The following is a 13,308-nucleotide window of genomic DNA, read 5'->3' on the forward strand; positions in this document are numbered from 1 at the left end:
ATGACATCAACACCAGACTCTCGTTCAGTTTTAACAGTAATTATTTTAGGTGCATCAGGTGATCTTGCAAAGAAAAAGACCTATCCAGCACTCTTTGGTTTATATCTTAGAGATTTGTTACCAAGCAACACAATCATTTATGGTTATGCTAGATCACATATTGAAATTGGTGATTTCAAAGCTAGAATCTCAAAAGGGTAAACCATATTTAATAATTATATTTTCAAATCACCTCATTAAATTAATAATGACAACCACTATCATTATTATTATTCAAGCGTGTTTGTTTCAAAATATTTTTTATTTTTTTTTTTTTTTGGGACAAGCCATACACGAGATTTTCACTTTTGACTTTACGCTGAAAATTATTATTTTTAGTTTTCGGAGTTTTTTTTTTTTTTTTGACCTTCGGAACAATTTTTTTTTTTTTTTTCAAAATAACATTTATTAACATTTCTTTGTTTTAAATTTATTAAAAAAAAAAATATAAATTTATAGATTAAAAGGTGATGAAGAAAAGAAAAAACAATTTTTAAATTTATTACATTATCATTCAGGTAAATATGATGAAAAAGCATCCTATGATGAATTTGAAAAATTAATTTTAGCAGAAGAAAAGAAACAACAAGGTGTTGATAAATTCAATCGTTTATTCTATATGGCAATTCCACCATCAATTTTCATTGAAGTTAGTATTGGTATTCATGGTTCATTGATCTCAAAGAATGGTTGGTCAAGAGTTATCGTTGAGAAACCATTTGGACGTGATTTAGCATCCTCAAGAGAGTTGGTTAGTGAATTGGGTAAACTTTTCAAAGAGAAAGATTTATTCCGTATCGATCATTATTTGGGTAAAGAGATGGTACAAAATTTAATGGTATTAAGATTCGCCAATGCAGTATTCGAGCCATTATGGTCAAAATCACATATCTCTTCAATCACCATCACATTCAAAGAAGACATTGGTACCGAGGGTAGAGGTGGTTATTTCGATCAATTTGGTATCATTAGAGATGTAATGCAAAATCATTTGCTTCAAGTACTCTCTTTGGTTGCAATGGAGCCACCAGTGTCATTGAATGCCGATGATATCACCAATGAAAAGGTTAAATTACTTCGTTGTATTCAACCAATTAAAATGAGTGAAGTTGTACTCGGTCAATATACTTCCGATCCTGAAGGTAAAATTCCAGCCTATTTAGATGATGAAGGTGTTCCAAAGGATTCAACCACTCCAACCTATGCTGCCGCTGTTTTCCATATCAATAATCCAAGATGGAGAGGTATGCCATTCATCTTAAAATGTGGTAAAGCTTTAGATGAAAGAAAAACTGAAGTTAGAATTCAATTCAAACGTCCAGATAACTTTTTATTCTCTGATGATGATATCTCAAGAAATGAATTAGTTATGAGAATTCAACCAGGTGAAGCTGTTTACTTAAAATTATTATCAAAGAAACCAGGTTTAGAAAATGTTTGTATTTTAATTAATTCATTATTATTATTATTAATTATCACCAAAAATTTAATATTAATATATTTTTTTTTTTTATTATTATTATAATAGAAAATTGAACAAACTGAATTAGATTTATCATATCGTCATAGATTTGAAAATCTTGATTTACCAGATGCATATGAACGTTTAATTCTTGATTCAATTAAAGGTGATCATAACCTTTTCGTCAGAGATGATGAATTAGATGTTGCATGGCAAATATTTACACCATTACTCGATCAAATTGAAAAAGAAAAGATTAAACCTGAACCATATTCCTTTGGTTCACGTGGTCCAAAATCTGCTGATGAATTATCAAAGAAATTTGGTTTCATTAGATCCTTAGGTTATAATTGGCCAGGTAATTCTCCACAAGGTAGTAAAAAATAAATAAAGTTTTTTAAAAATTGTCAAAAAAAAAGACAAACAAGATTTATCCAAATACCAGATTTAAAAAAAAAAAAAAAAAAAAAAAAAAATTCAACCTAAACCAATTTTTTTGTTTTGTTTTGTTTTGTTTTGTATGTTTAGTTTACAAATAATAAATAAAAATAAAAAAAATAAAAAAATAAAATATAATAAAATAATAAATAAAAAAAAAAAAAAAAAAAAAGAAAAAAAAAAAATGGAAATGAACACAATTCTACCGATTGTATTATTGGGGTACATATGCTGTATTTTTATAAGAAGTGATTGTAGTTTGGGATTTTGATAAAAAAAATGAAAATAAAAAATATAAAAAAAAAAAAAAAAAAATACCCTTTTAATTATTAGAAAGAATTGTTTGATGGTTTTGTAATCAATGGGTTTTTATTTTTATTTTTATTTTTTATTTTTTTTATTTTTTTTTTTTTTAATTAAAAATTTCATTTATTTTGTGTTTAGGAGGTTAATCTTAACACGATGCGATATTTTTAGATTTGTAAAAAAAAAAAAAAAAAAAAAAAAAAATAAAATAAAATAAAATAAAATCCAATTTACAATTTTGAAATGAGTGGTTCGATTTACAAAATTGTGGGGCTTGTTTGTTATTTTTATTTTTATTATTAATTATTTATTTTTATTTTTATTTTTGATTTTGATTCTATTTTTAAGTATTTAAATAAAATAAAATCAAAAAAAAAAAAAAAAAATTTAATAATTTATAATTAAAAATATTCATAATTATAATAATAAAACAACAATGGATATTATATCTACAACTTTTGATCAAATAAATACTCATATAAAATTTACAAACCAAAAAAAAATTGAATTTCAAAATCATATTGAAAAAGAATGGGAGATTATAACCCAATTAGAATCTAACGAACAATTCACTGTCTATATGTCAAAAAAATTAAAAGGTCCAAATTTTACAAATAATCGTTTTGGTTTATGTACTGTTAAAAAAATTAAATCTCAATATTTTGTAAGTATTTTTTTATTTCAATTATAATTTAACAAATAATTTTTTTTTTTTTCTTTTTTTTTTTTTATATCAAATATAATTTACTAATTATTTTTTTAATAAAAATAAAAAAAAAGAATGAAAATGAAATTTTAAATCATATTAAATTAAGAGATAATAAATATGTTTTAAAATATTATGGGTGTGGTAAAGATAATAATCAAGATGTTTATATTTATTTGGAATTTATAGAATATTCAATACCAATTTCAAAAGTTAAATTAATTCCAAATGATAGTTCAATAGATAATTTTAATAATGTTTCAAATACAATTATTGAATTGGTAACATGTAAATTGGTAGAATCATTAAATTGTATTCACAAAGATAATAAAATCGTTCATGGTAATATAAAAGGTGAAAATATATTATTGGTTAATGATGAAAGTGAATATGGATTTAGTGTTAAATTTATTAATTTCTCCTTAAACATTGGTTACGAAGATTCAATCCATTTGGATATGTTTAATTTGGGTTGTGTTTTAATTCAAATGTTGGGTTGTGACTGTACAAAAGATGAAAATATTGATTTTTTATTTTCAAAAATTCCAAATCATTTAGTTGAAAAATTTAAAAAAGTAATTTCACAATTACTTTCTAAAAATATTAATAATCAAATTCTAACTGATATAATTTCCAATAAGGTAAATTTTTAATTTTTTTTTAAAGTTTATTTTTTTTTTTTCTAAAATATTATTCTAATTTAAATTATTTCAATATTATTATTATTTTAAGATTACAACAAGTTTACCAAAATATTCAACTTTAATTGGTGAACCAAATGATGGTTTAATTTATATTGGAATTCAAAACAATTCTGATGGTTTAATTTTACCATTATTTAATCAACCAATTTGTAAAAAAACATTTACATATGGTGTTTATTATTTATCTTTATCTTCATTTCATAGACAATTAAATGTTGGTGTAATTCCTGAAAGTATTCATACATTGGAATTGGCTTCATTTAATCAAACCATTTTACCAGGTGTAATTCCAACTAGTGTTCGTACTTTAAAGTTACCATCTTATAACAAAACACTTACTCAAGGTTCAATTCCTAAAGGGGTTAGAACATTATTATTATCATCATTTAACCAACCATTAACAACAGACATTATTCCAAAAACTGTAACAATTTTAAAATTACAATCTTTTAATCAGCCAATAGAATGGGGTGCTTTACCATGTAGTTTAGTTGAATTATCATTAGCCTCATATAAACAACCACTTCAATGGGGAGTGATACCATATTATATTTCAACATTAGAGTTACCATTGGCTTCTGCACCATTTAGCGAAGGTTCCATTCCAAGTGGTGTTTCAAAATTAATTCAACAAGGTGAAATACAACAAATTAACAAACCAATTAAAATTAATAATGAAAATAATCAAAACTATATGTCCTGTTCTCAAAATGAATTTGATTCAAAATTAACTTTAATTTTAAATTCAAAGATTACTAGAGAATCATTATTTTTTGGTTTAAAATATTTAGAACTTTCAACATTTAATCAATCATTTGAAACTTTACCAATTCCTGAAACTGTTGAATACTTAAAGTTACCAATGTATAACCAGCCATTAACACCAAAATTATTACCAAGCGGAATTAAATTTTTAATATTACCATCATTTAATCATCCAATTAGGGGTGAATCTATTCCACCATCTGTAATTCACCTAGTTTTCAATAAACTTTTTTCAGTTATTGAATCAATACCTTCATCAGTTAAATATTTGGATTTGGGTGATGAATATTATGTTTATCCAGGTCATTTGTTACATTCAGTTCTATCATTTAGAAGTGGATTAAAATTTAGAGTTACAGACCCCATTCCATATTCTCAATCGTTAACAAATTTAAATCTTTATAATTTTAATATTGAATTATTAAAAAATGGTATTTCATCAAATGTAACATCGTTAACACTTGGTTCAAATTTTACTAATATTGAAAGTTTATCAAATCTTCCATCATCAGTAACAAATCTATCATTTGGTATAACAACTTTAAATGAAAAAGCTATTTCTGATATTACAAAATATGTAAAATCTACTGTAACAACAATAACTGTTAATAATGAACAAATAAGAAAAAAGATAAATTAAAATAAATTTAAATAAAAAAAAAAATGTATTATTATAGTAGAAGACAAAGTTTTATTTTTTACAATTATTATTTTTTTTTTATTTGTTTTTTTAAATGAATAAAAAAAAAAAAAAGAAACAAGAAAAAAAAAGAAATAAATATATATATGTATGTGTGTGGTTTTGATTTTGTTTTGATTATATTTGGGGTAGTTTTACATCGTTGTCATTTGTTTCATTATTTATTTGAGGTTCATTTTGAGGTGGTGGTGATGGTGGTGAAGCTGATAAAGGTGATATAGGCATATTAATCCCACTATCGTCATCAGTAGTTGTAGTGGTTGTTGTTGTTGTTGTTGTTGTTGTTGTTGTTGTTGCTGTTATTGGAACACTATTACCACTACCACTAAAACTACTAACAGAGGAAGAAGAAGATAATGAAACTGGAGATTGATAGTGATTGATATTGCTTTCACCATTCTCTATTGCTCTTAAAATTGGAGAAATCTTTTGTATATTTTTTAAATCTATATTAATTTCATAGTCATCATCATTGTCATCATTATCATTTTCATCTGAAGGGAATTTTGGTCTAAATGAAAAGTTCTTAAAGTTGGATGCATCATTGAAATTGAAATTAAAATTTGAAACTTGATTAACAATATCATCTTCATCTTCATTATCATATTCATTATTTGAATCACTTTCACTACTTTCACTTTCGCTATAACTACTGCTACTACTACTACTGCTACTGCTGCTGCTACTCGTATTACTCTTACTACTTTTACCCAATTCATTATTATTGTCGTTATTGGTTTTATTATTTATTTCTTCTTTTATCTTTTTGTTTCTATTTTCGGTTTGAATTTGATTTTCACTTAAGTCATCATATTTCTTTTGTTGTTGTGGTTGAGTTTGAGGTTGAAGTTGAGGTTGAAGTTGAGGTTGAAGTTGAGGTTGAAGTTGAGGTTGAAGTTGAGGTTGAAGTTGAGGTTGAAGTTGAGGTTGAGTTTGGGGTTGGGGTTGAGATTGAGGTTGAAGTTGAGGTTGAGATTGAGGTTGAGATTGTGGTTGTGTTTGAGGTTGAGTTTGAAGTTGAGGTTGTGGTTGTTGAGATGGTGGTATAGAAGGAGTAGTTATGATATTATGAGAGGTTAATACTTTTTCAATATCCTCATCATAATTTTCAATTGAATCTGAGCCTTCTCTTTCATTATCATCCAAATAATCATCATTATTAGCACTCTCGCTACCAGTTGCATCTTGGTTGAAATTATCTTCATCCTGGTAATCTTCATCTGAATTAAAATTTTCATCGGTACTACTACCTTCGTAGCTTTTATTACTATCGAATTCGCTTTCACCGCCATCCAAGTTCATATTTGAACTTGTTAAATATTCATTTTCAGTCTCTGTGTTTGTTTCTGGATTTGTATTATTATCATTGAAATCGGTTTCATTTTCTGTATTTTCATTTGATTGTAAAAATGATTGAAGATTATTATTATTACTATTATTATTATTATTATTATTATTATTATTATTATTATTATTATTATTATTATTATTATTATTATTAAGATTATTATTATTGTTATTATTAGTACTATTTCCTAAACTATCATTATCATTATTTTTAATACTATCACAGCTTTCTTTGATTGATAATTTTGATAAGATGTTTAATTGATCAATATCACAACCAGTATTTGATTTATTTTGTTGTTCATCTTTTTGTTTTTGATCATCTTTCTGTAGTTGTTGTTGTTGTTGTTGTTGTTGTTTTAGATTGTTTGAACTTCTATTACTACTATTACTATTATTTAACATATTTGCAATACCATTTTCTAATAACTTAACGATATCACTCTTTACCTCCTCTTCATCTTGGCTATTATTTGAAATGGTATTTGGATTTATTGTGACAACCTCATTTGTTGTAGTGGCGGTAGTGGTTGTAGTTGTAGTTGAAGTTGTTTTATTTTTATTAACATCATCTTCCTCATCTTCATCTTCCTCTTCATCTTCATTTAATGGAATATTACATTTTTTATCATTTTCATCATCATTTAATAAATCACCATCTTTTGGTACACCAGGTTTTAAATTTGTTAATTGACTATTTGTAAAATTGATTCTCTTTAATAAATTATTAAAATCCCTTCTAATACATTCAATTTTATTATTATCACCAGCACCACCAACACCACCACCACCACCACTATTGTAATTATTATTGTTGTTACTATAATAATTATTTGTATATTTTGAAAATGAAAATTCTAATGATGACTGATCCCCACTTGAATCCAAATCTTGTAAATCCGAAGAGGATAACGATGATTCTTCTTCACTATCTTCTTCTTCTTCATCTTCATCTTGATCATCAATATTACTATCATCATCCTCTTCCTCTTCCTCTTCATCTTGATAGAAATTATAAATCTTATTTGTTGAATAACTTCTATTTAAAATATAGTTATTATTGTTATTATTATTATTATTATTATTATTATTATTATTATTATTATTATTATTATTATTATTATTATTATTATTATTATTAATATATCTACTACTACCAACTATACTATTATTACTATTAGTAGTATTATATTTATTGTTATTATTGTTACTATTTACAAATTGGTTATTATTATTAATATTATTATTTTTAAACCTGTCTCTCCTATTGATATTTGAAATGACACTAGCTGAACTTGTATCTAAATCTTCATATTCTGATGTAGGGATATTAGTTCCTTCTTCATCATTATCCTCTTCATTTTGTTCTTCATCATCCTCTTCTTCATCTTCATCATCATCGTTATCATATTGTAAATGATCATCCAAGTTATCATCATCATCTTCATCATCTTCTTCTTCTTCTTCATCTTCATCTAAATCACCAATACCATCATCATTATAGTTATCATTATAATTATCAGAACCCAGTATTGTTGATTTATCATTTGGTAATTTTGTTACAGTAGTTTCAATGGTACCATCATCTTCATCCTCTTCACCAAAATAACCCCTATGTCTATACTCTAATATATCTATATATCTCTTTAAATCATTACTATAACAAAAATAATTTTGAGGTCTAAAAGAAAATTGTAATAATAATATATCATTCTCTGGTAATATAAATCCTTCATCAATCTAAATAAAAAAAAATATATATTAATATTAAAAAAAAAAAAAAAAAAAAAAAGTATTACATACCAAAGTTTGTTTTGAAGAGAAATTTGGAATATAAAAAGTTTCACCAGCTTGAAATGGTAAATCAAATTCAATCAATTTATTTACATTTGTTTTTTGATTAACAATAGTAAACATATAAAAGTATTTACCATCTGAATTACATTCTAAAACCTTTAAATTTAAGAAACAATTATCTTCTTCAATACCACACTTAATTTCCCATGTCATACCATAAAATGCTATTCTACTACTGAACAAACAATCACCAGTTGTGAAATTTTCAAATTTTAATAATCTATTCTCAAATGGTGGTATCAATTCACTTGTTAAATCAGTATTGATTGGTGTATAAATATCCATTATAGAATTCTTATGAACTGATTGTAAAACACCTATAAATTGTTGACTTGTCAATACGAATGATGATGGTGATTTCTTATAATGATTTAATAAATCATTATAAATGAAATCTAAATGTGTTAATTCATTATTTATCTTTTCTTGTGATTCTATTTTTTAAAATAAATAAAAAAAATAAAAAAATAAAAAAATTAGTATATAGAAATTTAAAAAAAATAAAAAAAATAATAAAAATAATAATAATAAAAGGTATTTACCTAAAATAGTATTATATCTTCTTTCAAAATCATATTTTAATCTTGCTTTCATTGTAATTACTACTTTTGAAATTTCTTTTTCAATTTGTGATTTATTTTTTAATAATGTTTCGGCATCTAATTCTAAAAATGAATTTAATTCAATTAATTCCTCTTGTCTTTTTCTAGAATAAAAAATAAAATAATATAAAAAAGGGTTAGTAAAATGTTAAAATATATATATATATTCTTCCTTTTTTTGTACATACTTTAAAGCTTCTTCTTCAATTTTTAAAATTTCTAAATTCTTATTAAAATTTATTGATAATTTCTCAATTTTATGATCTTTATGTTTAAATAATGCACAATCTGAACAAATTGGTTCTTGACAAGTTGAACAATAATATAATCTTTCATAACCATGATAATTACATATATCTGATGATGTATATTCTTCTTGCTCTGATTTAACCAATTCCTAATATATTATTGAAATAGTTAGTACATTTAAAATTTTTTAAAAGAAAAAAAAAAATATAAAAAAAATAACACGTAAAAAAAAAAAATTAAGAAAAAGTAAAGAAAAACTCTATATATATATAAAATTTCAAATATAATTAAAAATAAAAAACAAATTTAAACTAAAACTAAAATAACTACATATAGAAATATTTATAATAATAAAAAAAAAAAATCTATAGATTTTTTATTATAATTTTTTTTATTATGTATATATATATTTTTTTTTTTATTTTTTTATTTTTTTATTTTTTTATTATTATAAATATATTTATACATTACATTTAAAATATTTGAAACAATTAAATTTGAATTTAAATTATCACTTGTTAAAGTATCTCTACAAGCAGGACAAGTAGGATTTGATATTATCCAACGATCTATGCATTCCAAACAAAATAAAGCTGAACATCTTGGACAGAATCTTGGATTCTTTGGACTATTTAAACAAATACTACATTTTATTATATCTTGTATAGTTTCTTGTAAAGATATTTTGTTGTTGTTATTATTATTCAATGAATTTAAATTATTACTACCTGTCATCTACTAGTAAATTAACAACACAAATATATAAAACAAATCGAAAAAAAAAAAAAAAAAAAAAAAAAAAAAAAAAAAAAAAAAAAAAAAAAAAAAAAAAAAAAAAAAAATTCAAAAAAAATTAAAAAAAAAAAAAAAATTAAAATAAAAAATAAAAAAAATAAAATGCGACAAATTTGGCTAATGAAAAAAAAAAAAAAAAAAAATTTTTTCCAGTTAGTGTTTTTCCACTTTTTTTTTTTTTTTATTACCAAAAAACAAAAAAATCACCACTTCTTTAGATACCGCCGGCAATACTTTTTCTAAAAAAGTATTAAAAAAATAAAAATAAAAAAAAAATAAATAAAAAAAGGGTTCATATTACAATTTAAATATTTAATTCCATCCACTAATTGGATCTTTTTTTTTTTTTTAAAAACTATAAATTAAGAAATTTATAAAACAATAAAACAAAAAAATAAAAAAATAAACAAAATCAATATTAAAAAATAGAGAATAAAAAAAACATTATAATTCTAAATAATTAAATTCTTTAGTTTTTTGTTTTTCTTAAAAAATAATTTTTATTTATTCATTTATTGTTGTGATATTATTATTAATAATATTATTATTATTATTATTATTATTATTATTATTATTATTATTATTATTATTATTATTATTATTATTATTATTATTATTATTATTATTATTATAATTAATACTGTTAGGGTTCATTGAATTTAATTGAGGTGTTGTATTAGCAGATTGTTGATGTAATTGTTGTTGTTGTTGTTGCTGTTGTTGTTGTAATTGTAATAATTGTTGTTGTTGTTGTTGGACTTGTTGTAAATGTTGTTGTTGTAAATGTTGTAAAGCTAAATTACTATTGTTACCATTATTAGTTGAAGAAGTTAATGGATTCGTAGGTTGACCTCTTGGAGAAGGACGTGAACGGGCACGTTTATTTTGAAAGAATACACGAACTTGTTGATCAGTTAAACCCAACTCTGTGGCGATTTGACAAATTTCTTCACTTGTGAATTTACCATTATTATTTTTATCTAAATTCTCGAAACAATCATTCATTCTTTTAATTTGAAAATCAGTGAATCTATTCTTTCTACGAGAGGAAGGTGATTGACTACCATCATTATAATCACCAGATGTACCATGTGGTGAACGAGGAGAACGTGGTGAAATTGGTGAAACTTGTTGATTATGTAATCCTGCAAATGATAATTGTGTTACAGCACTATGTCTAATTGTTGTTGTTGAAGTTGTGGTTGTATTTGTATTTGATGGTGATTGTTGATGAACAGGTGATGACCTTGGTGAACTAATACTATTACTAGTTGGTGTATGAGGTGTCTCTTGTTGTTGTTGTTGTTGTTGTTGTTGTTGTTGTTGTTGTTGTTGTTGTTGTTGTTGTTGTTGTTGTTGTTGTTGTTGTTGTTGTTGTTGTAAAACCAAAGTATCAGGAGTTGGTAATACTGGTGGAGGATTAGTAATTGTACCTCTCATTTGTAAACTTGGTACAACAACTCCATTCGATGTAATTATTGATGTTTGAGTTGGTGTACAATTATTTGGTTGTGGTGGTGATGATGGTGTATTTGTTGTATTATTGTTATTGTTTACATTTGAATTTGTTGTACTATTGTTATTGTTATTATTATTATTATTATTATTTTGATCATTATTATTATTGTTTTGATTATTTACAATAATATTTGAAGAAGTCATATTAGTGATCATATGTTGCATAGCACTACTTGTTGTTGAAGGACCAGCTAAAGAAGTATTTGTAATACTAGTACCATATGGATTCATATAAACTTGTGATGAATTATATGGTGAATTATAAAATATATTACCACTTTGTTGTTGTTGTTGTTGTTGAATATTTGTAAATTGTGCACCACCTAAACTACTACTTAAATGATGATGTAATTGTTGATGTAAAATTTGTTGTTGATTTAAATGTTGTTGTTGTTGCTGCTGTTGTTGCTGCTGTTGTTGTTGTTGTTGTTGTTCGATTTCCATAGAAGATGGTGTATTTGTTGGTAATGAACCCAATGAAACTGATAATCCTTTATTGGAATCTGCCAATAATATATTATTTTCACTGTTATTCATATTATTATTATTATTATTTACAAGTTGTTGGTGTTGTTGTTGTTGTGGTGGTGGAATGATTTGATCTGAACTAGCCATTAAACCAGTACTAATATCATTACCTGCACCAAATGAATCACCTCTATATATCTTTTTACTTCTCTTTCCGCTACTATTTAGAGTTGTAGGTGTTGATGGTCTTGGTGAATTAATGCTACCGTTATTACTATTACTATTATTATTTATATTACAATTATTTACATTATTAATATTACTATTAATACTACTACTATTATTATTATTATTATTATTATTATTATTATTATTATTATTATTATTATTATTATTATTATTATTATTATTATTATTATTATTATTATTATCTTTGTTGTTATTATTAAATATTTCATCTTCATCTTTTTCAGCTAATTCCATTTCATTATTAATATTATATGAACTTGGTTGTTGTTGTTGATATGCACCATCCAATGAAAATTGAGGTGACATAATAAATTGACCACCACCATTACTACTACCACCACTAATACTACCACTAATACTACTACTACCATTTAAATTACTACCATTCAAACTACTACCACCACCACCACCACCAATACTACTACCAATACTAACATTAATACCACAACCACTATTAGCAGAAGATGTATCTAAATGAATACCTAAATCTTGATATTGGGCATCACTTAAACTACCAGTACTACTACCATTAATAGATTGTTGTTGTTGAGTTTGTTGTTGTTGTTGTTGAGATGGTGATAAAGTATTAGAATTTGAAGTTTGTTGGAAAACTAAATTACTATTACTAGTTGTACCAGATTGAACAGTATTCGCAGAAGTAGTTGTAGTGGTTGTTGTAGTTGTATTATTATTATTATTATTATTATTATTATTATTATTATTATTATTATTATTATTATTATTATTATTATTATTATTATTATTATTAATATTATTATTATTTACATTTGTTGGATTAACAATAGTACCATTTGAAGAGATTGTTGTAGTTTGAATTGGGAATGGGGAAGGTAATGGTATGAAACTATTTGGATCATTTAACATCATCATACGAAATAGATTAAAATTTAAAATCTTTCTACGAAATAACATTAATGCTGATAAATTATCATTATCTAAATTACTACCATACTGGAGTTGAGCATCAACTGACAGTTCAAACATTGATGTGACGACATCCCTTTGTAATGGTTCTGCCAAAGTTTTAACAAATTGTTGAAATCTTAATAAATTTCTCTCCAATGCGTGTTCCTCAGGTTTGA

At 24.1% G+C, this 13,308-nt stretch overlaps 4 protein-coding genes across 4 annotated transcripts in view; 2 read left to right on the top strand and 2 right to left on the bottom strand.

The window, feature by feature from the left end:
* Window positions 1-1,888, top strand: g6pd-2 (glucose 6-phosphate-1-dehydrogenase; the record flags this gene model as incomplete). Its single annotated transcript, XM_639344.1, has 3 exons — window positions 1-197; window positions 499-1,474; window positions 1,568-1,888. The coding sequence occupies 3 exons, from the start codon at window positions 1-3 to the stop codon at window positions 1,886-1,888; spliced, it is 1,494 nt and encodes a 497-aa protein (XP_644436.1).
* A 793-nt stretch (window positions 1,889-2,681) lies between these two features.
* fnkD-2 (FNIP repeat-containing protein) lies at window positions 2,682-5,060 on the top strand (the record flags this gene model as incomplete). The annotated part of the gene is made up of 3 exons (XM_639345.1): window positions 2,682-2,909; window positions 3,026-3,592; window positions 3,684-5,060. The coding sequence occupies 3 exons, from the start codon at window positions 2,682-2,684 to the stop codon at window positions 5,058-5,060; spliced, it is 2,172 nt and encodes a 723-aa protein (XP_644437.1).
* Window positions 5,061-5,237: 177 nt separating this feature from the next.
* Window positions 5,238-9,910, bottom strand: DDB_G0273643 (hypothetical protein; the record flags this gene model as incomplete). Its single annotated transcript, XM_639346.1, has 5 exons — window positions 5,238-8,207; window positions 8,271-8,758; window positions 8,867-9,030; window positions 9,115-9,323; window positions 9,647-9,910. 5 exons carry the CDS (start codon window positions 9,908-9,910, stop codon window positions 5,238-5,240), a joined length of 4,095 nt encoding a protein of 1,364 aa, XP_644438.1.
* A 564-nt stretch (window positions 9,911-10,474) lies between these two features.
* The window catches only part of hbx5-2 (homeodomain containing protein), a gene marked incomplete at both ends in the record, with an annotated part of 5,485 nt that continues 2,651 nt past the window's right edge, over window positions 10,475-13,308 (bottom strand). Inside the window, one exon of the mRNA XM_639347.1 lies at window positions 10,475-13,308. This exon is cut by the window's right edge and continues 2,131 nt beyond it. Within this exon, the coding sequence (XP_644439.1) occupies window positions 10,475-13,308 (2,834 nt within the window).

Source organism: Dictyostelium discoideum, assembly GCF_000004695.1.
Source record: "Dictyostelium discoideum AX4 chromosome 2 chromosome, whole genome shotgun sequence".
Classification (NCBI taxonomy): domain Eukaryota; phylum Evosea; class Eumycetozoa; order Dictyosteliales; family Dictyosteliaceae; genus Dictyostelium; species Dictyostelium discoideum.